The sequence below is a fragment of the Pelophylax lessonae genome (genome assembly GCF_965119305.1).
Source record: "Pelophylax lessonae genome assembly, chromosome: 11".
Classification (NCBI taxonomy): domain Eukaryota; kingdom Metazoa; phylum Chordata; class Amphibia; order Anura; family Ranidae; genus Pelophylax; species Pelophylax lessonae.
Window position 1 is genome coordinate 169,350,964 of NC_138778.1, and position 26,289 is coordinate 169,377,252.

Genomic DNA, 26,289 nt, shown 5'->3' on the forward strand with positions numbered 1-26,289 from the left:
TCAATGTCGCACTAGTGTAGTTGAACTCCTCTACTTGTATAATCCAGTCACACAACAAAATCAAATTGTGCTCACCATACCATTTGTGATCAAGCTTACTAAATACAGTGCCTTGAAAAAGTATTCATCCCCCTTGAGATTTCCCACATTTTTTCCTGTTACAACCAAAAATGTAAATGTATTTTATTGGGATTTTTTTGTGATAGATCAACACAAAGTGGCACATAAATGTGAAACGGAAGGAAAACGATAAATGTTTACAAATATCTGAAAAGTGTGGCATGTATTTGTATTCAGCCCTCTTTACTCTGATACCCCTAACTAAAACCTGGTGGAACCAATTGCCTTCAGAAGTCACTTAATTAGTAAGTAGAATCCACCTGTGTGTGATTTAATCTCATTATAAATACAGCTGTTCTGTGAAGTCCTCAGAGGTTAGTTAGAGAACCTTAGTGAACAAACAGCATCATGAAGGCCAAGAAACACACCAGACAGGTCAGGGATAAAGTTGTAGAGGTTTAAAGCAGGGTTAGGTTATAAAAAAATATCTCAAGCTTTGAACATTTTACAGAGCACTGTTCAATCCATCATTCCGAAAAGGGTATGGCACAAGGAGAAACCTACCAAAACATTGCCGTCCACCTAAACTGACAGGCTGGACAAGGAAAGCATTAATCAGAGAAGCAGCCAAGAGGTAACTCTGGAGAAGCTGCAGAGATCCACAGCTCAGGTGGGAGAATCTGTCCACAGGACAACTATTAGTTGTGCACTCCACAAATCTGGCCTTTATGGAAGAGTGGCAAGAAGAAAGCCATAAGAAGTCCTGTTTGTGAGAAGCAATGTGGGGGACACAGCAGACATGTAGAAGGTGCTCTGATTAGATGAGACCAAAATTTAACTTTTTGGCCTAAAAGCAAAACTCTGTGTATGGCAGAAAACGAACACTGTTCATCACCCTGAACACACCATCCTCACCGTGAAACATGGTGGTGGCAGCATCATGTTGTGGGGATGCTTTTCTTCACCAGGGACAGGGAAGCTGGTCAGAGTTGATGGGAAGATGGATGGAGCCAAATACAGGGCAATCTTGGAAGAAAACTTGTTAGTCTACAAAAGACTTGAGACTGCGGCAGAGGTTCACCTTCCAGGAGGATAACGACCCTAAACATACAGGCAGAGCTACAATGGAATGGTTTAGATCATGGGTGTCCAACCTTTTAGCTTCTCTGGGCCACATTGAGTGTAGAGAAATTTTCTCGGGGCGCACATAAAATATATACTATAGTTAAGGTATATAAGTAAAAAAAAAACGCTGCCTCGCCCTTCCCGCGCCGCCGCGCTCCAACGCCCCCCCCCACACTAATTTAACACAACTAGAGGATGATCAAATTAAATTGAATCAGTATACAAAGGTTTACTTCTTCTGAGAAATATTCAAGGAACACTCTAACCACACGAAACACTGCACATGCTGAGATATTTAGTTATTTGTTGGGGAATAGTTGCACCCCTAGAACATATGACTTAGGCAGCCAGGAAATGTCATGTCCTTATTCATACATGTATGTACAAGGACATGACATCATATGACAAAACACAACTAGTTATTAAAAAACATATTGCAACAATTTACACACGCTAATGCACATACCTTTTCTACTTATTTTGCAGACTGCTGGCGATTACTGCTGGCGGGTACTGCTGGTGGTTACTGCTGGCGGTTAATTCTGGCGGTTACTGCTGGTGGGTAATGCTGGCGGGTAATTCTGGCATTTACTGCTGGTTGGGTTATGCTGGTGCTTACTGCTGGTGGGTAGTGCGGGCGGTTACTGCTGGCAGGTAGTGTTGGTGGGTAGTGCTGGCAGGTAATTCTGGCGGGTAGTGCTGGCGGGTACTGCTGGGGGTTACTGCTGGTGGGTAATGCTGGCGGTTACTGTTGGCAGTTACTGCTGGCGATTACTGCAGGTAATGCTGGCGGGTAGTATTGGGGGATAATGCTGCCGGTTACTTCTGGCGGTTACTGCTGGGGGGTAATGCTGGTGGGTACTGCTGGCACTGCGGGTACTGCTGGTCATGACGTCGGGTACTGCTGGAGGAAGCAGCGGCTGCAGTAGAGAGCCGGTGCCCATCAATGCAGCCTCTCCGGTGCCCATCAATGTAGCTTCACCAGTGCCCATCATTGCAACCTCACCAGTGCCCATCACTGTGGTCCTGCTGGCCACTGTCCTGTAGGTTCTGCTGGGAGGTGGCCATGGTTTGTGGGTCCTGCTGCCACTGGCCTGTAGGTTCTGCTGGGAGCTGGCCATGGCCTTTGGGTCCTGCTGGCCTTTAGGTTCTGCTGGGAGTTGGCCATAGCCTGTGGGCCACAGGCCATGGCCAGCTCCCAGCAGGACCCGCAGGCCATGGGCCAGCAGGACCCGCAGGCCATGGGCCAGCAGGACCCGCAGGCCATGGGCCAGCAGGATCCGCAGGCCATGGGTCAGCAGGACCCACAGTGTTGAGGGCCATTTTGAGGTTACTGGGTGGGCACTGGGGCAGGGAAAATGGGGGTTATATAGATGGGATGTGGGGTCAGCTGGGGGTGTCAGGGTCTCACCTCAGCAACGGCAGCTGGCAGCTCAACAGGTCCCTGCAAGGCCTCCTCCAGTCCTGGGGGGTTGATGCTCCTGTCCTGGGGTCAAGTAAAATTACAGTGCTCAGCCCCGCAGCCTACAGTCAATCATGTCACCTCATGCACCCTGCCTCTGCCTGCCTCCAATATCCACGAGTTTCCTGGCTGACGGCGCTGCTCTCAAGACTCCACCCACCAGGAGATTGAGCACAGCCGTGGACAACAACTCCCAGAATGCATCAGCGCCATCAGAAAGTTAGCGGCCGTCCATTGCGGCCGGCCGCCACGGCCGTGCCCCTTGCCTGACTTACATAGAAGCCTCAAAAAGGAAAAAAAGATCATAAAAGGTGGGAGACTCTCTCCGCAGCCGGTGGGCCGCATTGCCTGCGGTTCCGGGCCCCAATGCGGTCCGCGGGCCGCAGGTTGGACATGCCTGGTTTAGATCAAATCCAATCTGTAATAGAGGGAAGCGCACACAGACCTCGGACAATATCGCTTTATTATAGGGCAAATTGTACAGTACAGTTATAATGCACTCGCATGTAATCTTCTTAGCAAACGCATATCGGCATTTCAACAAGAGCTACTCGCTCCTCCCCTCCAGATGGTGACACTCCGGTCTCCTCACCAGTGGCTCCCGCTGGTGAGGAGACCGGAGTGTCACCATCTGGAGGGACGGGAGGAGCGAGTAGCTCTTGTTGAAATGCTGATATGCGTTTGCTAAGAAGATTACATGTGAGTGCATTTTAACTGTACTGTACAATTTGCCCTATAATAAAGCGATATTGCCCGAGGTCTGCATGCGCTTCCCTCTATTACAGATTGGAATTGCTTTTTATCCGCCCCCCCCAGTGGAGTGTGAGAGGAGCTGCAGCGACCAGGACATAACGGCTAAAAGGCATACATCCAATAGGAGGTGGACACATGGACAGCGCCATAGGCTGGTGAAGTATTCCCCCATGTAAATGTTGTGTATCAGCATGTGCAGGGGTTATTCTTACTGATTTAGATCAAAGCATATTCATGTGTTAGAATGGCCCAATCAAAGTCCAGACCTATATCCAATTGAGAATCTGTGGCAAGACTTGAAAATTGCTGTTCACAGACGCTCTCTATCCAATCTGACAGAGCTTGAGCTATTTTGCAAAGAAGAATGAGCAAAAATGTCACTCTCTAGATGTGCAAAGCTGGTAAAGAGTAGACTTGCAGCTGTAATTGCAGTGAAAGATGGTTCTACAAAGTATTGGCTCAGTATGCCACACTTTTCAGATATTTATTTGAAAAAAATTTGGAAAACCATTTATCATTTTCCTTCTACTTCACATATATGTGACACTTTCTGTTGGGCTATCACATAAAATCCCAATAAAATACATTTACGTTTTTGGTTGTACCATGACAAAATATGGGAAATTTCCAGGGGTATTACTTTTTCAAGGCACTGTATGTATAAAGGTTATAATGGTGACAGAAGCGTACCACTAATGGTTACTGGCTCTACTGGCATAGGCAGATCAATACAAGCACCACTCAACCTTCACATCGATGTCTGCAGGAAAGATCTCACACCTTATCCAGAGTATCATGAAAAAGGAAAGCGAACTCCATAGTATATTACCGTTCTGGCATAAATTTATCAAAATCATAATGCACACTCGCATAAAATCTCTTGTATGACATCATAAAAAGATTCCAAATTCTCCTGTCACAAACACCACTGAGTCCGATCACTGATCGTATGCACGATGATGTCATGTCCTGTGGCCCTGCCCAACGCGTTTAGCTGAAGACAGCATCATCAAGAGGATTGATCGGACATGTCCCATCAAGCAATTAACTTATATAGGGAAGGTATGTTGGACATTCTACTGCTGCCTGGCTCCCAGTTTAGACCTTCCATCACAGCATTAGAGTGTATGCCGAGAGCCACAACGGAAGCTCATACTGAAAAATGTGAAAAGGCATCCTTTGGGAAAACCTACTGCTCATCAAGTCCACCAAGAAATATGACCCTATGACACACTTTTCATGGTACACATTCGTTAGACTATAGAAAAACCTACAATGAAAGTCTAGTCAGTTTGTAGACAGGTGCAGTCTATTTCCTCCACTGTAGGTTGCATTTGACCACAGTGGCATTGCAGTTGGAAGGGAAGTCAAGAGGAACTTGATTCTTGTTTGGTTTCCTGGGTCAATCGGATACTGCCACCATATGTGACTATGGCAGCCATCTTGGGTCAGGCAGAGCCTTTTAGGGCCTGGCTCCCAGACTTGGCACACTTTTCGCGTGTGGGTAGTGTAAGGACAGGTCATCCTATTTAACAGGGACAGTGATTAGTGGAAGGGAGAGGTTCCAGACAAGTAGGGAAAGGATAGGGGCACACCAACCTTCTTAGAAACCTCCCCATTTGGGACCGGCCATGCTGCATTCCACCATTAAAGAAAGACGCAGTTGACACATCTGAGACCTGCTTTGCTAAACACTTGCAGGGTGTTTACTACCGCTTTACCATGCTGTACCTTCCCACAAGTTGTCCCACCACCACCACCACAGGACAATGGTTCCCAGTCTTTCCCTGAGCAGACTGTGGTTCCTTATAATGCAAAATATTTTTACCTTATCTGCCAATTTTGAATTTTGAATATGAAATCCACAAGCTAAATTAGCAACAGGGAAGTATGCAATCAACAATTGAAATTGTGACGCAAACAAATTCAAATGCCTATCCATAGGAGTTAGCCTCTATCACCCTAGGTAAATGTAAAGATACGCTTGTGTAGCATAGATAGTCCATAAAATGTTCATAAGGATATCATAAAAATCCCATAGGAAGGGTATTTGTACTTCAGTAGGCAGCTCCACCCGAGACAGGAAAAAATCTCTTAAATTACAAAAAAGGAACACAAGGATGCACCAGCTAAGTGTAGCATCAATGTGAGTTTGCATTCGGCTTTTTAATGGTGCAGAATGCAGAACAGTAATCTATAATTTATGTAAATAATGACTCTGATACTAATAATATGGTATAATTGGCCGCGGCCATTTATTAAACCAATATATATAACATGTGGGATATAACACATATTTTTGATACTTATTAGTCCAGCCAAAAAGCTCGAATTAAACCATTTTTACTACCAATAACCACGTATAACATGTAGCTCAGTCAAAAAACCCGAGCTACCCATTAACACACATAACATATAATATCCCCCATAACATAAACAAAGCCGCGACAGCAATAAGGGTGGGAGGGAGGGCCGAATTTTCTGCTTCTCTCCCGCTGACTGTTGAAATAATGTAACGTGCCTCTTTTTTTAGAGAATTCCTTAATGCCCAAGGTTTCAGTTACAACCAATTACAGTTAATAACATCAATTTTTTAACCAATGGATACAATATTTTAACTGACCAATTATATAACTCCCTTAACGGACCAATCATATTTATTTAGTTTTACCAATGACTTAAACTGACTATTTTCAAAACTGTTTGTGTCATGCCTCTGCCCCATGCATGCAGAGTGGGTACAGTTTGACCCACCCTGCATATTTATTATAATAAACCCATTAATGCTGCACTTAGCTGGTGCCCCCTTGTGTTTTTGGGAATTATGCAAGCACCAATCAATAATAAACAGGCAAAAAATTTGGGGGAGCATACCCATGTATTTCTAAAGCTGCTGCAGCTATGAACCAAAAGACAAGTATATTAAAAAAGAATAGCACGCAAATTCAAAAGAAATAACTACCAAATCTGAAGACAATCCATAAATAAAAATGGGGGTTTGGTCCCACCATATAGCCATATCGTGCTCAAGCCCACTACTGCGTCAAAGTACCCCATTATCAGTGGGTCCTACACTATCCATGAAAAAGAGATGAATCCAGCCCTTCTAACCCTTGGAGATAATACTCCTTGCTGGGAAGGATGTGCAAATGCACTACAGGGGACTCCTCCTATATCCACTTGATGGTGGACACTGATTGAGTACAGGTGTGTGTTTGCTCAACCTCGATAGTCTGGTCAGACCAAATACATAATAAACAGGCAAAAAATTTGGGGGAGCATACCCATGTATTTCTAAAGCTGCTGCAGCTATGAACCAAAAGACATGTATATTAAAAAAGAATAGCGCGCAAATGCAAAAGAAATAACTACCAAATCTGAAGACAATCCATAAATAAAAATGGGGGTTTGGTCCCACCATATGGCCATATCGTGCTCAAGCTTCGTTCAACCTGCTGTGTGCCTTGGTGTGCTTTGATGCTTATATGCCTTGATGTTCACCTTACCTTGTCTTATGCTGCCGGAGCTTCCAGCTTTACCCTTTTGCCTGTATTGAACCCGAACCTCGCTGCTGATCCGTATCTCGCTACGGGATCACCTCTCTCTAATGGACACTGTTACTACGAACCTATCTAAGTGATGTTATGCTGGAATGCAACGAGCTTTCCAAACGCTTTGAACAAGCGGCTGTCAGTGCCATCTGAATACAAGGTCTGATTCGCCTGAGAGCAGCGTAACAGTATCTGGTATCCATATCCATCAGAGGCTGTCAATACCAACTGGATACAGAGACACACTCGTTTGAGAGGAGTATAACAACGCATGTTATCTCTATCCATCTGGTAAGAAGCCCAGCGGGCCACTTTGAACGCACGGTGGGGATCACCATTGTTTGATTTAGAGCACTGGGATCGTTTAATTTTGCTAAGGAGAGCACTTACTTTATTCCGTCCGGTAAGGAGGAATTCCAACAGGTGGAGGGAATTCAAGTCACTATTTGTTTTCAACACCATCTGTCACTTATCACATCACTGAAGATTGTTTAATATCGACACGTTGGTGTCTTGGGACTTTTTTCTTTATACACAATTGTATATTGTACATATTGCACCCATATTCTTTGTTTTATTCTGAAGGTGTATAATTTATTGGTTGCAAATTATTGCACAGTTAATCCAGATATAGCGCACCACTTTATCACACATTTAATGTATACCTATGCTCACTGCAACAGGACTATGCACTAAAAAAATGTCATCTCTTTCAGAGTTTCATTGAAGAGGATGTCTTCTACCTGGAAATTTAAAGTATTTCTGGCTGTAATTTTCATCTCCATCATGCTTGCTAGCTGCATGTTTCATCTACAATTCAGAGGGGTATAATATGCAACTTCTATATACTTAGCTGGTAAAGCTGATAAGTTAATATTGTGCAAATACAAAAGTCTGGTGTATTCTTACTTGAATCTTGGTGCACTTTGTGTATTTCTTTCAGATCTGTGCAGTAATCCAGTGTGAAAAGTTGTTTCCATGTAATAAAGACCAGTCCATGCTTCTCTATCTTCTTGAGCAGGGTGATTGGTCTGGTCTCTGCCCCCTCCTATAGTTTTATGCAGGCAGCCTTTAGTGGGTGGAGCCTGCTAGGCCCCTCCCACAGCTCTGCTCTCTGCACATATACAGCACAGTGATTAGGTCTCTGCTACTTTTACAAGGTAATTCCTGGGTTTTAAATATGTTTGGGGCACAACAAGTGAATTTATATCCTTTTGTGGCTACTGAGCAATATCTTTAAATGAAAGTTTTTGTCCCGGGAGCTCAACTTCAACTTATGTGTACACTAAGCTGGAGTTTGTGACATAAACAGCAATGCTGGAAAAGCATGCTCCAGCTGATTTGAGTTGAGTCTACAGTGAATGGAGGCTATGTTGGAACCAGGAAACCTGGCTAACTACACTTTCATAGACTAAAGCAGGCCATAGACGATTCGAATTTCGTACGATTTATCGTTCGATAAACGAAAGTGGCACTCGTGCACATCATCGAGTGTACCATCAATGTGAGCCGAAAATCGTACGACAAAACACTATTTTTTGTGCCTTTTAACCACATCTCTACCAGACACACTCCCTACTGTTCTGTGTTTTGTTAGGCGAAATCATACAACTCCCCCACTAATGATACGAAATTCGGCCGATTTTCGCAAAAAAAACCAACATGTTGGATATGTGAATTTTTGCTGTCGTACGAAAATCGAACGTTTTACATACCACACTAACGATACGAAAATCGTTCGATAACACTGCCATTTACGATTTTCGAACGAAATTCGAATCGTCTATGGCCTGCTTTAAGCCTAGTACACACAGGCCGAATGTCTGGCGGCATCAGCTGGTTAAGGCCCCTTTCACAAATGTGCGATTTTGACGCGACCTGAAGCAATAGCTGTGTAATCCTGAAGTCTGTGGACATCAAGTCACATTAAAGTCGGTCCAAAGTATTGCAGGGACTACTTTAAAGTTGCTGCGACTTGAAGTTGCACAGAAATGAACGGTACTCATTGGAAATCATGGGGTATGACTTGTCATGTGACTTTGAAGTCCCAAGTCACAGGACAAGTCGCACAAGTGTGAAAGGGGCCTAAATAGAAACTGGCCAACATTCAGTTTGTGTGTACTGCAGCCAGTCCAACAAAATGCAGGCGTTCGCCCGGCTTCTGTCAAAGGGACATGACCAAAAAAGGTCTGCTGACCAACTCCCAATTGACGCTCTCAGCCAATGGCTGAGATCACTGACCGGAGTGTTCTGGCGGGGGGGGGGGGGTTGTCCCCATGTCAAAACACAATGGAATAGCAGGGGAGATCGCTGTACTAACATCGCATAGTTACCGTGATTCCCTGAAAATAAGCCCGGGACTTATATTAATTTTGGCACCAAAAGACACAGTAGGGCTTATTTTTGGGGTGGGTCTTATGTGTAATGTGCTGTCTTCTCTTCCTCCCTGCCTGTTAGGAATCCCCTGTGTTTACCTAGTTTAGTTTTAGCTGTACTACCGTGTGTCCCCGAAAATAAGACCTACCCTGAAAATTAGACCTACACTGAAAATAAGATCTACTGTTATTTTCAGGGAGGGCTGCAATAAAAGCCCTACCCCAAAAATAAGCCCTAGTTTAGGGTTTCTAAAATCATAGAATCCACTTTATTAGTGTTTTATATAATGTCCAGTGTGTGTTTCTATAATAGAATAGTGTGAAATACATTTGGTAGCTGATCTCCCTCTCTGCTGTCCTTCTCTTCTTATAGCTGTCAGTGGGGGATCTCAGCCCCTCCCCTCTGCAGTATTCAGAGCGGGTCACAGAAGCGCCGAGTATTAAATTAGAATAGCGTGAGATACCTTCATTACAGCGCCACTCGGTGCTCAGCTGATTTCCCGCTGCTGTCCTTCTCTTCTTCCCCGCTGACAGCTGGGGGTCACGGAAGGGTCTGAGCTGTGCTGTAACGAAGGTATTTGACACAATTCTAATCTAATACTCGGCGCTTCTGTGACCCGCTCTGAACACTGCAGAGGGGAGGGGATGAGATTCCCCCGCTGACAGCTATGGGAGGAGAAGGACAACAGAGCAGGGAATCAGCTGAGCGCCCAGCGGCGCTGTACCAAAGGTATTTCACACTATTCTATTACAGAAACACACTGTGGACATTATATAAAACACTAATAAAGTGGATTCTAGGATTTTAGAAACACTAAACTGGGGCTTACTTTCGGGGTAGGGCTTATATTGCAGCCCTCCCCGAAAATAACAGTAGATACTTATTTTTAGGGTAGGTCTTATTTTCAGGAAAACATGGTAGTACAGCGGCTCCAACATGTGCTGTTTTTCGTTGAGCCTGCTGGGTTGAACAAAAAAAAAACTAGTAGTGTGTGCCAGGCTTAAAGCGGGGTATACACTAGTAGAATTCCGTTAGACATTTTTTCATTGGAAGAATTTTTGTTTGTTTTTTCGAGTCGTTAGTGGGATCAAATTGATGCTCGATTTTTAATGCAGAGCAAATTCAAAGAAGTAGGATGGAAACTTTTTCTCGATTGTAACAGTGTATGCGATTTTCTTTCAGTAAAGTCCATTTGTTCCAAAATGGATTGTTAAAATAAAATAAAAACTTTTGTTTTAATTTTCGTCAGAAATTCTACTAGTGTACGCCCAGCCTAAAATTCAAGGCTATTCAGAAGATAAGATAACAGCAACTCAAGCTATGTATCTGTTACCGAAGTTGTAGAATTTAAATGCCAGGATGAAACAAAGACTGTCCATACACTATTAGATTTTTCATTGTTAGGCTAAAAAAACAGATTACTCTGTCTCTCGAACAGACGCTTGAGGGGAGATATGATAACGATATACAAATATCTCAATGGTAATCCCAGTGTAGGTAGGAACGGCTCTGATGAAATGTGGTATGGAGTGTCGCCCAAAACTACAGGGGGGAGCTATGAATCCATATTGTTGGTGGTGTCCTACAATGGAAGGCAAGTGTGTGCGACACCCCAACAATATGGATTCGTAGCTCTCCCCTGTAGTTTTGGAGCGACACTCCATACCACATTCGCCATCCTCTTGTACATAATTTTCATGACCATCCATATTAGTGGGTATATTCATATTCATCCACCTGTGCCCATTTGCTCACGTAGGCACACACATATTCTCTCTTACATTTATCTAGATGAGTATATCTTTTATTGTGATATACTGTATATCTGCAGGTCTCTTCCCTACCACCCTAGGGCATTATCTCTAGAATTTCCCCAAAACCTTTTTTTTAATTATTATTATTTTTTATTTTCATTTTTAATAAGGTTCTTGAATAATATTATTTCCTTGATTGCTGGTGATTCCATTTATTTGGTGGATGTTCACCCATCACACCACAAATATTGAATCTACTGCCATTGTACAGTGAAGGAAAAAAATATGATTTGATCCCCTGCTGATTTTGTACATTTGTCCACTGACAAAGAAATCTATTATTTTAATGGTAGGCTTATTCTACCAGTGAGAGACGCATTTCAAAAAAGTTATAAATGTATTTGCATTTTAACCGGTTGCCGACCGCCGCACGACTATATACTGCGGCGGTCAGCCCCGGCCAGGCAGAGTGACGTATCGGTACGTCACTCGCCTGTCACTGACTTGCGAGCCTATCGCGGGCGGGCGCGCGCCCGCCGAGGCGCGCGCCCGCCGCGGCTCGTTCACAGACAAGTCAGTGCGTGTGACCGGCGGACTCGATGTCCGCCAGTCACACTGCGATCGCTCCTGTGAAGGGAGAAAGACAGAGCAGCTTGTGTAAACAAGCTGCCTGTCAGTTCTCCCTGTGTAAAAGTGAAGATCTGTCCGTTCTACTATGTAGAACGGTTGATCTTTGCTTTTACACCAATAGGAATGTCCCTACAAAGTTAGAATCACGCCCCTAGGACACACTTAACCCCTCCCTGTCCAATAAAGTTAACCCCTTCCCTGCCAGTGTCATTTTTGCAGTAACAGTGCATATGTATAGCACTGACTACTGCAGTAATGTCACTGGTACCCCCAAAAGTGTCAAAAATGTCAGTCAAGGGTCCGATCTGTCCGCCGCAATGTCGCAGTAGCGAAAAAAAAAATCGCAGATCGCCGCCATTACGCGTTAAAAAAAAAACCACCAAAAATGACAAAAATCTTTCCCTTTGTTAGTAAACGCGATAACTTTTGCGAAAACCAATCAAAATACGCTTTTTGCGATTTTTTTTACCAAACATAGGTAGCATAAAACAAATTGGCCGAAAAATGTTAAAAAATTTTGATTTTTACTTTTTTTTTGGGGAATTTCATATAAAAAAAATAGTTATTTTTGCAAAATTTACGCTCTTTTTTTGTTTATAGCGCGTGATCAAAAAATCGCACAGGTGATCAAATACCACCAAAAGAAAGCTCTGTTTGTGGGAAAAAAAGGACGTCAAATTCGTTTAGGTACAGCGTCGCACGACCGCGCAATTGTCCGTTAAAGTCACGCAGTAAAAAATCGCAAAAAAGACCCTGGTCCTTTAGCAGCCAAATCCTCCGGGGCTTAAGTGGTTAATGAGTGAAATAAGTATTTGACCCCTTCGCAAAACATGACTTAGTACTTGGTGGCAAAGCCTTTGTTGGCAGTCTCATACGTCTGATGTTTCCTGTAATTGGCCACCAGGTTTGCACACATCAGGAGTGATTTTGTCCCACTCCTCTCCAAGTCATTAAAGCGGAGTTCCACCCTAGAAAAAATACCCCTAGGACAGTCAGGGCTACTACATTTAAGCAACGATAGCCTCTGAACTGCCCCCTGTTTCACTTACCTTTTAGAAGAAATACTTACCTTGAAAATGTTTGTCCACCGCTGCCATCTCAGGTGTGGGCAGTTGAAGCTGGAGCATCCTCTTCGGTGACGTTGGGGTCCCAGAATGCCCTGCTCGTCACTTCCGGTGCAGGCGCTTCATCCCTGCACAGCTTCTGGGCATGCCCAGAAGCTGTTCAGCAGGGAATGACGCACCTGCCCCGGAAGTGACGAGCAGGGCCGGTGCAGGAGCATTGACTTCTGGGATCAATGACTCTCATTTCCCAGGAGTCAATGCAAGGAGGAAGTGATGCCGCGGGGCGTGGCCACAGAGGGAGGAAGGGGAAGGAAGGTAAGTATATTTTAATTAAAAAGAAGGTAAGTGAAACAAAAAAAATTAAATTATCCAAATTTTTTTCAGGTAAATTAAAGCAAGCGGACAGTGAAAAACAATATTTAGGGTGGAACTCCTCTTTAAGGTTTGGAGGCTGTCATTTGGTAACTCGAACAACATCTCCCTCCACATATTTTCTAACTCGAAAATCATCTCCCTCCACATATTTTCTATGGGATTACGGTCTGGAGACTGGCTAGGCCACTCCAGGACCTTAATGTGCTTCTTGGCTGTGGGTTTTGGGTCATTACCATGCTGGAATACCCATCCACGACCGTTTTTTTCAATGCCCTGGCTGAGGGAAGGAGGTCCTCACCCAAGATTTGATGGTACATGGCCCCATCCATCATCCCTTTGATGCAGTGAAGTTGTTCTGTCCCCCTTAGCAGAAAAACACTCCAAAGCATAATGTTTCCCCCTCCATGTTTGATGGTGGGGATTATGTTCTTGGGGTCATAGGCGGTATTCCTCCTCCTCCTCCGAACACAGCGAGTTGATGCCAAAGAGCTCTATTTTGGTCTCATCTGACCACAACACTTTCCCCCAGTTTTCCTCAGAATCATTCAGATGTTCATTAGCAAACTTCAGATGGGCCTGTACATGTGCTTTCTTGAACAGGGGCACATTGCTAGCGCTATAGGATTTCAGTTCTTCACGGCGTAGTGTGTTTCCAAATGTTTTCTTGGTGACTATGGTCCCAGCTGCCTTGAGATCATTGACAAGATTCTCCCGTGTAATTCTAGGCTGATTACTCCCCATTCTCATGATCATTAAAACTCCAAGAGATGAGACCTTGCATGGAGCCCCGGACCAAGGGCGATTGACGGTTATTTTGTGTTTCTTCCATTTTCAAATAATCACACCAACTGTTGTCACCCTCTCACCAAGCTGCTTGACAATGGTCTTGTATCCCATTCCAGCCTTGTGTAAGTCTACAATCTTGTCCCTGACATCCTTGGACAGCTCTTTGGTCTTGGCCATGGTGGAGAGATTGGAACCTGATTGATTGCTTCTGTGGACAGGTGTATTTTATACAGGTAACAAGCTGAGATTAGCAGTGCTCCCTTTAAGACAAGACACCTGGAAGCCAAGAATCTTGCTGATTGATATGGGATCAAATACTTATTTCACTCATTAAAATGCAAATCAATTTATAACTTTTTGAAATGCGTTTTTCTGGAAATAATTTTACATATACTGGATTACGACTTTGATTAATACACAACCCAAACTCTTGACTACTTACTTTGTAGCCATGAGGTGGTAATAATGTAGTAATAGTTACCATTATTATTATTATCTTCCTGGACTACCTATCATGTCTCTATTATACACCTTCTACATATATGGTCAAGTATCAGGGGTTTACTGGCAACTTTCGGCCCAGGGGCAAGTATAAACCAGAGGCCCATGGTGCAGTGACTCGGCCCCCCTCCCACTCTCCCTCTTCCCAGCCTCCTCCTGGCCCCCAAACCAGGCTGACACTCCTCTCCAGGTACTCTCTAGTTACTGGCCGAATCCTGGTTCCTGACCTGGCCTGCAGGGGGCAGTTGGGGGGAGCTGGGACAGCTCGGTCGGAGCTGCCTGGTGAAGGAGAATCTTCAGTGGGGCATGGAACCGGTTGGCTTCTGCTCAGACACAGTTTACACCATCCATGCTATGGAGAGGCCTGCGCTCTTTCCTTCTCTTCATCCCACACTCAGTAAGTCAGCAGTGGGGGACTTTTTACTTCTCTTCACCAAGAGTCCTTTAGGCATGTCTGTGGCAGACGCAGTGCAGCCTTTTTACAGGGCATCAGAGTGGCCGGGGGGGGGGGGGCAATTGCCCCCCTGCCCCGTCTTCCCCTGTCCAGTATTATCACTAGTCTTTATTTTTATCTTTTGTAATGGATTAGCTCAGTAGGGGGTATGCAGGATCCCCTGAATCGGTCACAGCACAGTGAGGTAGGAACGGACAGACAGCAGGATCTTTGTGAAAACAAAACTGTGGTTTATTTACAAGTCTGTGGTTACAAAGTGCAGGTATCAAAACAGCAAAAATAAAACAAAACAGAAAATAAACCCTTGCCACTTTTTTGGGCGTTTAACTACAAAAACACAGGAACCCGACAGTTACCACTGCCCAGACACTTGATGGTCACACAGAAATAAACAGAGGCATTTAGTCACACAGACTCAACTACCTACATTTTCTGCGGCAGGTCGGCTCTACCGTACAAAATCGCTAACCTGTATGTCATTTCATGCAAAAGTCTAGGTGGTGAGCGTGCGCGCCGCCAGAGGACTTATCGCACGCTTATTGGAGAGAGGGAAAGCCAATCAGCGGGTCCAGCGGCCACCCCCAATCATTCCCGAGAGAGGCAGATCGCCATTCTGTCAGAGGTGAAGATGGAGATCTTGTGTTTCTGCTGAGCACGGATCTCTGTCTTCCCCCAGTCAAAGCAACCTCCTCACAGTTAGTAGGCCCCTCCTAGGAACACATTTAACCCTTTGATTGCCCCTGATGTTAACCTCTTCCCTACCAGTGTCATTAATACAGTAACAGTACATACAGTGGGTACGGAAAGTATTCAGACCCCCTTAAATGTTTCACTCTTTGTTATATTGCAGCCATTTGCTAAAATCATTTAAGTTCATTCTTCTTCCTCATGAATGTACACATAGCACCCCATACTGACAGAAAAACACAGAATTGTTGACATTGTTGCAGATTTAATAAAAAAGAAAAACTGAAATATCACATGGTCCTAAGTATTCAGACCCTTTGCTCAGTATTTAGTAGAAGCCCCCTTTTGATCTAATACAGCCAGGAGTCTTTTTGGGAAAGATGCAACAAGTCTTTCACACCTGGATTTGGGGATCCTCTGCCATTCCTCCTTGCAGATCCTCTCCAGTTCTGTCAGGTTGAATGGTAAACGTTGGTGGACAGCCATTTTTAGGTCTCTCCAGAGATGCTCAATTGGGTTTAAGTCAGGGCTCTGGCTGAGCCATTCAAGAACAGTCACGGAGTTGTTGTGAAGCCACTCCTTCGTTATTTTAGCTGTGTGCTTAGGGTCATTGTCTTGTTGGAAGGTAAACCTTCGGCCCAGTCTGAGGTCCAGAGCACTCTGGAGAAGGCTTTTGTCCAGAATATCCCTGTACTTGGCCGCATTCATCTTTCCCTCGATTGCAACCAGTCGTCCTATCCCTGCAGCTGAAAAACACCCCCACAGCATGATGCTGCCACCACCATGCTTCACTGTTGGGACTGTATTGGACAGGTGATGAGCAGTGCCTGGTTTTCTCCACACATACCGCTTAGAATTAAGGCCAAAAAGTTCTATTTTGGTCTCATCAGACCAGAGAATCTTATTTCTCACCATCTTGGAGTCCTTCAGGTGTTTTTTAGCAAACTCCATGCGTGTCTTACACTGAGGAGAGGCTTCCGTCGGGCCACTCTGCCATAAAGCCCCGACTGGTGGAGGGCTGCAGTGATGGTTGACTTTCTACAACTTTCTCCCATCTCCTGACTGCATCTCTGGAGCTCAGCCACAGTGATCTTTGGGTTCTTCTTTACCTCTTTCGCCAAGGCTCTTCTCCCCCGATAGCTCAGTTTGGCCGGACGGCCAGCTCTAGGAAGGGTTCTGGTCGTCCCAAATGTCTTCCATTTGAGGATTATGGAGGCCACTGTGCTCTTAGGAACCTTAAGTGCAGCAGAAATCTTTTTGTAACCTTGGCCAGATCTGTGCCTTGCCACAATTCTGTCTCTGAGCTCTTCAGGCAGTTCCTTTGACCTCATGATTCTCATTTGCTCTGACATGCATTGTGATCTGGAAGGTCTTATATAGACAGGTGTGTGGCTTTCCTAATCAAGTCCAATCAGTATAATCAAACACAGCTGGACTCAAATGAAGGTGTAGAACCATCTCAAGGATGATCAGAAGAAATGGAATGGAAAGCACCTGAGTTAAATATGAGTGTCACAGCAAAGGGTCTGAATACTTAGGACCATGTGATATTTCAGTTTTTCTTTTTTAATAAATCTGCAACAATGTCAACAATTCTGTGTTTTTCTGTCAGTATGGGGTGCTATGTGTACATTCACGAGGAAGAAGAATGAACCTAAATGATTTTAGCAAATAAGTGCAATAGAACAAAGAGTGAAAAATTTAAGGGGGTCTGAATACTTTCCGTACCCACTGTATGTTTAGAATAATTATGGTACACACATACAGTGCATTCAGAAAATATTCACAGCGCTTCACTTTTTCCACATATTGTTATTTTACAGGCTTATTCCAAAATAGATTAAATGTATTATTTTCCTCAATTTTCTACAAACAACCCCATAATGACCACATTAAAGAAGTTTGTTTGAAATCTTTAGAAATGTATTAAAAATAAAAAAAGACAATCGCATGTACATAAGTAGTCACAGCCTTTGCCATGACACTCAAAATTGAGCACAGGTGCATCCTGTTTCCACTGACCATCCTTGAGATGTTTCTACAACTTGATTGGAGTCCAACTGTGGTAAATTCTGTTGATTGGACATGATTTGGAAATGCCTTCACCTGTCTATATAATGTCCCACAGTTAACAGTGCATGTCAAAGCACAAAACAAGCTATGAAGTCCAAGGAATTGTCTGTAGACCTCTGAGACAGGATTGTATCGAGGCACAGACCTTGGGAAGGGTATAGAAAAAAAGGAAAATTTATATACTTACCGTAATTTTCCTTTCCTGATGGGACTCCATGGCAGCATACGTATCGGGTTTGGCCCCGCCCCCAAACCTACCCATAGGACATCACTCCCATAAATCTTTGCACCTGTTCAGCACACGTGTTCTGTAACTATCCTCCAAAGAAATCCAGGAGGGAACTCCTGCTGCCATGGAGTCCATCAGGAAAGGAAAATTACGGTAAGTATTTGATATAAATTTTCCGTTTTCCTGACAGACTCCATGGCAGCATACGTATCGGGAAATAACTCGCCGTACACACAGGGTGGGCAAGTGCTGAACAGAAAAAAGTTTAATTCACTTTGTCAACAGACAAGATTTGCAAACCAAAATTCACAGAAGAAAGAGCCACTGGCTCAACACAGTAGTGGGACAGAAATGTATTAATAGAAGACCATGCCGCTGCTTTACAGATTACGTCAGGGGTTACGTGTCTGGAGGCTGCCCAGGAAGTAGCAACACTCCGCGTCGAATGAGCCGTAACTGCTCATGGAGGGGTCAAGCCCTTAGCCCTATAAGCCCACTGGATGGTTTGAATAAACCATGAGGAGATAGATCTCGTAGAGGCCCTGGAGCCTTTGCTGTTCCCATAGAAGGCAACAAAAATATATTCTGATTTCCTGAAAGAAGATGTTGCTTCCAGATACTTTCTGATGCAATTACCGACATCCAGAGAATGAACCTGAGAGTCTTCCACTTGTCTGAAAGTTGGTAACACAATTTTGACGTTTTCGTGGAAAACAGAGGTCACTTTCGGTTTTGCATCCAACATGGGAATAAGAACCACTCTATCAGGAAAGAATGTTAGGAAGGGCTCTTGTACCCTGAGGGCCCCAATTTCTGATACTCTCTTAGCTGAAGTTACAGCTACTAGAAAGACTGTGATCAAAGTAAGCTCCTTGATGGTAAGGGGCTCAGACGTGTCCTGAATACGGTTTGAAAGAAAATTACGCACCAAGGGAAGGTCCCACTTGGGAAACCTAGGCTTTCTTTGAGGCCTAATTCTCACTGCTCCCTTTAAAGAACTGTTGTATCAGGGCATGACTAGCCCAGGAGATACCCGTGAAGGCCGAGATAGCCGAAACTTGGACCCTGAGGGAACTGACAGAAAGAGGGAGATCCAGACCTGATTGCAAGAAGGTCAGCACATCTTGAACCTTGATAGAAGAATGAGGATCAGGCCTTGCAGCCAACTGTGCAGAAAACCTTGCCCAGATTCTTTGGTAGACCCTATTTGTCGAGTCTATTCTGGCACTGAGAAGCATCGAAATCGCACCTTCAGGACAACCCAACGACTGTAATCTCCTCCTTTCAACATCCAGACCCTCAGATGTAGACGAGCCAGGCATGGATGGAGCACCGACCCCTGGGACAGCAAATCCGGTCTGATGGGTAGAGGAATTGGGTCTCGGACACTGAGAAGCATCAGAAGGGAAAACCATGGCCTGTTGGGCCAGAAGGGGATCACCGCCAATATTTCCACAGGCTCCGACCTGAGTCTCCGGAGAAATTGTAAGATTACCGGAACCGGTGGGAATGCGTACGCCCTGTGAAACCACCACTGGTCCGAGAGGGCATCCACCCTGAATGCCTGGGGATCCCTGAACCTTGAGTAATACTTTTGTAGCTTGTGGTTGCAGGGGGAGGCGAAGAGGTCGACCTCTGGGGAGAACCCCAACGACAGAATCCAATTGAATACTTCCCTGTGTAGGGACCACTCGTTGTTGTCCAGGTCTACTCTGGACAGAAAATCCGCTTGGGCATTCTGGATTCCTGGAACATAGACTGCCGACAGATCTGAGAGATTTCTTTGTGCCAATGACATGATCGCCTCTACTTCCCTTAGTAGGGACCAGCTGCGCATTCCTCCCTGTCTCCTCACATACGCTACTGCTGAGGTGTTGTCCAGTCGTAGCATGACAGGTAGACTCTTTGTCAGATGAGAGAATGCCCAAAGGGCTTGATATGCTGCCCGAAGTTCCAGGACGTTGGACACTATCCCTTGGGTAGGAAAACTCCACCTGCCCTGAGCCACTTCCGACTGACAGTGGGCGCCCCAGCCTATATTGCTGGCGTCCGAAGTGATCACTATCCACGGAGCTGGTCTCAGTGAGTGGCAGTTCAGCAGGTGATCTTTGCATAGCCACCAAGGGAGACTCGCTCTCATGGCTGGAGTCAGAAAGATAGGTTGATCCAGGTGCCATGCATCCCACTGTTGCAGGAATCCCTTCTGAAAGGGTCTCATCTTCCACAGGGCCCATTTTACCATAGGAACTACTGCGACCATAGTCCCGATCACCTTCAGGCATTGGGAAGACGAGAGGGCAAAACGAACTCTGACCCGGACTGTACCTATCTTCTCTACTGGCAGAGATATTGTCGCCTTTTGCCGTATCAAACAGAGGGCCAAGATAAACAAGAGACTGTGTTGGAGTCAAGTGGCTCTTTTCTACGTTCAGTAGCCAGCCGAAACTCTGGAGGGTGGACACGACCTGCCCTAGATGATCTACCAGTTGTTCTTTGCTTTGAGACAACAGGAGGAGGTCGTCCAAATAATGATGGAGCCGGATACCTCTCGTTCTCAGCAGAGCTACCACGGCCAATAAGATTTTTGAAAAGGTCCGTGGAGATGTGGAAAGCCCGAAGGGGAGACAGATAAACTGTAGATGTGATCCTCCCACTGCGAATCGGAGATACTTTTGAAAACCTTCTGCCACAGGGACATGAAAGTAAGCGTCCTTCAGGTCGATGGACACCATCCAATCGGCCGGCTGAACTGCTTGTTGTATGGATAGCAGGGTTTCCATCTTGAATCTCTCTCCCTTTTATAAACTGGTTTAAGAAAGTGAGGTCTATGACTGGTCTCCACGACCCGTTTTTCTTCTGAACCAGAAACAGCAGAGAGTAAATTCCTTGGCCTTGCTCAGACTCTGGAACGGAGTTGACAGCCCCTTGAGCAATGAGAGACTCGACGTAAGAAAGTAAAATTTGACGTCTTTCTACTGAGTAGGGCAGTAGGCAGGAATTTTTAACCTGGCATCTCCTTGAAGACCCACTTGTGACCTGAAGACACCGTTCTGACGGTCCAGGGGTCTCGAATCGAAGCCGCCCAGACATGGCGGAAAGAGAGTAAACGTGCTCCCACTCGGCATGCCTTGGCGGGCCCAACTTCAAAAGGACTTAGTGGGCTCGTGGTCCCCAGAGGAGACGTTCTTCGGAGTCTTCCTGGAGGATTGTCTGGACCTCCAATTTCTATTAAATTCTTGTCCAGGCCTGTATGTGCGAGCCTCCCTGGCTCGATCCGGAATGAACTTCCTATTAGGCTGCCCCTTCTTTACATTAAACTGGCGCCGATCCTGAGGAAGAAACCCAGACTTCCCGCCCGTGGCCCGGGTTATGGCCTCAAGCTTGTTCCCGAAAAGGGAGGACCCCTCAAAGGGAATACGGCACCAGACTTGTTTTGATGCCGGATCAGCGACCCAAGGACGAAGCCATAGGACACTTTTAGCTGTGACTGAGGACAGCATAACTCTGGCCAACAGGCGGATCAGATCTATGGACGCCTCACCAAGAAACGACGAAGCCAGTCTAAGTTCCTGAATTGGGGAACTTCTGGCAACCTCTTCCGAGACTGTCCTGACGGATTCATCCACCACGTCAGCCCATGACTCCATAGCCTTAGATAGAGCGGCCAAGGCTAGGGCCGGTTTGCAGGCCAAACCTGCCGTCAGATAAATTCTTTTTAAATCTGAATCCATTCTTCGATCCAGCGGATCTTTGAACGAGACCGTGTCCTCCAGGGGAAGGGTCACATGCTTTACCAGCCTCATTACTGCTGCGTCCACTAGAGGAGGGGATTCAAGATTTTTGACATCTTCCTCTTTAAACGGATATAATTTTGACATCTTGGAGACTAAGGAATTTTTCCGTTCCACCTTACTCCACTCCTCAGATAATTTCTCCCAGCTCTCCCAGGAAGGGAAAATTAACACGCTCCTTATTGAGCTGTTTAAGATATTTATTTTGCTTGGGAGGGGGAAACAGCTGACTCCTCCCAATTCAAGGTCTCCCTAACTGCCTTCACCAAGGAAGGAACTAAGGGGTACTCAAACCCCGGACAGGGGTCCTCAGATTCATAGTCGTTTCCTGACAGGAGTGCCGACTGATGGCTTGTATGAGCGGACTCCAGGTCTTCCTGCGGATGAAGCATTGCAGGGGGAAGGGCTTGGAGGAGTCATTGCAGAGCCTTGGGATTGACTGACACCCATTTCAGCTAAAGAGTCCTTTACTACTCCTTTGACCAGGGCTTCAATACGCTGGTCAGACGTATCCCTTTCTCCCGCAGCCTGGGAAAAACACCTGGCACACAGGGACTCCTTTTCAGGGATACGAGCGCCACAGCCCCAACAACCTGCTTTATCAAGTCTTCTTGAGTGACTGGCTGATGTGGACGCTCTCTTATGGTGATGGGAGCCCGATGGGGACCACCGAGAAGAGTGCCGGTGGTGAGAACTTGAGCGTCTTTCACTCCTTTGGGAACAGTGCCGAGTCTCTGAATGAGAAGGGCTGAAACAATAAGAAAAAACAAAAGGAGAGACAAACAGGAAGCTAGGAACATCTGAGTTCCAGTTCCCCCGTAACCCACACCCCCATCCTAAAAAGCCCCTAATACCTGTTAAGGGCGGGCTGACCACCGGAGGGCAGAGAGGCTTCCATTCTGGCGCTGACCTACAGAAATGAGCCGGACAACGATATAAGAAAGGAAGCAAACAAAAATGGGGGGGGGCTCCCAAACTGGGGACCAGCTACTCACCAGGAAACCAGGTCGGCGAGGAGCAGAGCGGGAGCGATGCAGCAGTAAGTACACTTTGCAGGGAACCAGCTGGTAGCACACAGCGTCTCCTATCAGTAGTGTATACCCACAACACTGCTGACAGCTCAGGAGATTTAAATATGGCGCCGCATGACATCACCAGCGATCGCCACCTGGAAATGCCACTGCGCATGCGCCGCTTCGCTACCGCGCATGCCGCGAGAACCAAGCCTCGTTCTCGAGGCGCCCGCGCATGCGCACTATGCATCTAACCGGCGGCCGATCAGGAAGTGATCACGGATCGGCCCCCGGACCGCTAGCCACCAGGGAATAAGACAAATTAAACAAAGGTAAAGATAAAGCATTACATTCCACAAATATACACAAGTATAGCTGCCATGGAGATAATCACACAAAGCGATACTCACGAGCCGCTGGCCACCAGGGATGGATGATCACACACCGGACTTATGACACTCTTAGGGTACCGGCCACCCGCAGCAGCAGGGCTTTTTGGCCAAAGGCTGCATACATCTTCGCCCCCTACTCCATACCCCGCAGCAGCTGGGGCTTATTGGAGAACTCTATACCCGACTGGTAGAGACATCCATCTCCCGGGATCCATCTTCAGGTAGGATACAGGTAATCCTTTGGAGGACAAAAAAGGAACACGTGTGCTGAACAGGTGCAAAGATTTATGGGAGTGATGTCCTATGGGTAGGTTTGGGGGCGGGGCCAAACCCGATACGTATGCTGCCATGGAGTCTGTCAGGAAATATCTGCAGCATTGAAAGTCCCAATGAGCACAGTGGCCTCCATCTTCTGTAAATGGAAGAAGTTTGGAACCATCAGGACTCTTCCAAGAGCGGGCCAACTGGCCAAACTGAGCATTTGGGGGGGAGAAGGGCATTAGTCAGGGACAGGGGCGTAACTACAGGGGTTGCAGGGGTTGCAATCGCTACCGGGCCCCATGCTCCAGGGGGCCCAGTAGCAAACCAGTGGGTGAACTTCTAGGATCTCAAAGGTCACACTTGTGACCGGGCCCTGGCATTTCACCACTGTGGGGAGGCCCCAAGATTGCAGGGAGGGGGCCCACTGCAGAACTTGTGAAAGGATCCTGATGCGGGACCATAATAAAAGGCCATGCAATGAGATTAAAGAGCACCAGGTTTAGTGGGAAGAGCCCCGGGCTTGAAGGGAAGGGCCCCGGCCAGGGGTCTGGGGGGCCCTTCATGGTTTCTTGCATCGGGGCCCTGAAGGTTCTAGTTACGCCTCTGGTCAGGGAGGTGACCAAGAACCCGATGGTCACTCTGACAGAGCTGCAGCATTTCTCTGTGGAGAGAGGAGAACCTTCCAGAAGAACAACCATCTCTGCAGCACTCCATCAATCAGGCCTGTATGGTGGAGTGACCAGACGGAAGCCACTCCTCAGTAAAAGGCACATGACAGCCTGCCTGGAGTTTGCCAAAAGGCACCTGAAGGACTCTCAGACCATGAGAAACAAAATTCCCTGGTCTGATGAAACAAACATTGAACTCTTTGGCCTAAATAGCAAGCATCCTGTCTGGAGGAAACCAGGCACCGCTCATCACCTGGCCACTACAGTGAAGCATGGTGGTGGCAGCATCATGCTGTTGGAATGTTTTTCAGCGGCAGGAACTGGGAGACTAGTCAGGATTGTGGGAAAGATGAATGCAGCAATGCACAAAGACATCCTTGATGAAAACCTGCTCTGGACCTCAGACTGGGGCGAAGGTTCATCTTCCAACAGGACAAGGACCCTAAGCACACAGCCAAGATAATAACGGAATGGCTACGGGACAACTCTGTGAATGTCTTTGAGTGGCCCAGACTTGAACCTGATTGAACATCTCTGAAGAGATCTGAAAATAGCCGTGCACTGATGCTCCCCATCCAACCTGATGGAGCTTGACAGGTCCTGCAAAGAAGAATTGGACAAACTGACCAAAAATAGGTGCGCCAAGCTTGTAGCATCATACTCAAAAAGACTTGAGGCTGTAATTGGTGCCAAAGGTGCTTCAATAAAGTATTGAGCAAAGGCTGTGAATACTTATGTACATGGGATTATGTTGTTTTTTTATTTTTAATATATTTGCAAAGATTTCAAACAAACTTCTTTCACATTGTCATTGAGGGGTATTGTTCTGCTCCTTTAATGTTTTAGCATGTTACCTTTTTGAGGGTTAATTGTCAGCAGCCATAAAAAAACTCTTCATTTGGTGCTCACCATCAGCTAAGGAAGGAGGCGTGACTAGCCTCTGAAACTCCTTCTGATTGGTCGTTCCATCCCAAGGTTTGACAGGAGTCCACCGGCTCATGACAGTGCTTACTTCCAGCGTCCTCCCACACTCTCATCAGAGCCGCTGCCGTGGCGAGGACTGATTCCTAGATCGTGCGGGATTTTTCCTGGAGCCCATCCAGGCAAAGACTGTCACACTTGTCACCCTGTGAGTGGAACCTGTTATTGATTCCATATATTTTCCTATTAGTCTGCTACACCATTGGTCGCCTGTTACCTCTCTCCCCCTCGCTTCTTTTGTTTCAGTGCCGGTTTCCAGACCCGAATGCAGGCAGCCTTGCCTCCATTGGAGACCACAGTCGTTTTCATTCTCATTGTGTCAGGGACATGACCGTAGAAGTACTGGCGTTACCAGGCCCGTCGGAACAAGGCAGGCAAACCAAGCAATTGTCACTTACTTTCAGGGGTCGGCAAGGTGTCCACTCACGGACACTGGTGTCCGTGAGCGGTCCTTGCTGTGTCCGCCGCACCGCCACTTTTGGAGACTCACGTCAGGAGTCACAAGTCCAATCCTTGACCCGATGCTATGGCTCGGGGGCGGGGCCTCACCGCCTCTGGTCTCCCTCGGCTTGGCTCTATCTCTGTCCGGCGCCGCCCACAAGTGGATTGGTGGTGGCGAGGGACACCTGCTGCCTGAGCGGCTGCGGAGTGATCTCTCTCTATCTGAGCCCTGGCTGGGGGAGGGAGGGACTGTCTGTGGGAGTCTCTCTGTGCACTGTGTGCAGTGCGGCCGCCCAGCGCGGGAGAACACTAGGTGTTCAGAATATATTCTTAAAGCAGGGAGGAACTGGAGTTTGGACTGAGGAATAGACTGGAGAGGCTGGAGGACTCGGGACAGTGGCAGCCTAAGGTAGGAAAAGTAATAAGAACTGTATTAAAGTCAAGTGACTCATTAAGAGGATTCTATGGGGGAGGGGCCTGCCCTTCTCAGGGGATCTATAATGGGAGTGGGACCCTGGCCTGGCCTGTTCTAAAGGGGGGGTCTATGGGGACCCTGCTCAAAAGGGGGATTTATGCCAAAGATCCCCCCTTAGAGCAGGCCATGGTCCCCATAGATCCACTTTAGAGAAGGGGCCTCATAGAACCCCCTTTAGAGCAGGGTCGGACACTTCTCTAAAGGGGGTTCTATGGGGCCCCTTCTCTAAAAGGGGGATCTATGGGGACTTTAGCCTGCTCTATAGGGGGATCTATGGGGACCCTGCTTTAAAGGGGGATCTATGGCATAGATCCCCTTTAGAGCAGGTTCCCCATAGATCCCCCTTTAGAGCAGGGTCCCCATAGATCCTCCTTTAGAGCAGACTAG

The 26,289-nt window shown here is 46.4% G+C and overlaps 1 protein-coding gene across 1 annotated transcript in view; it reads left to right on the forward strand.

The window, feature by feature from the left end:
• Nucleotides 1-7,667: 7,667 nt before the first annotated feature.
• LOC309566427 (NXPE family member 2-like) overlaps nt 7,668-26,289 on the forward strand; it is a 72,658-nt gene continuing 54,036 nt past the window's right edge. Inside the window, exon 1 of the mRNA XM_082271569.1 lies at nt 7,668-7,776. Within this exon, the coding sequence (XP_082127695.1) occupies nt 7,684-7,776 (93 nt within the window). The 5' untranslated portion in view covers nt 7,668-7,683. The remainder of the gene's footprint in view (nt 7,777-26,289) is intronic.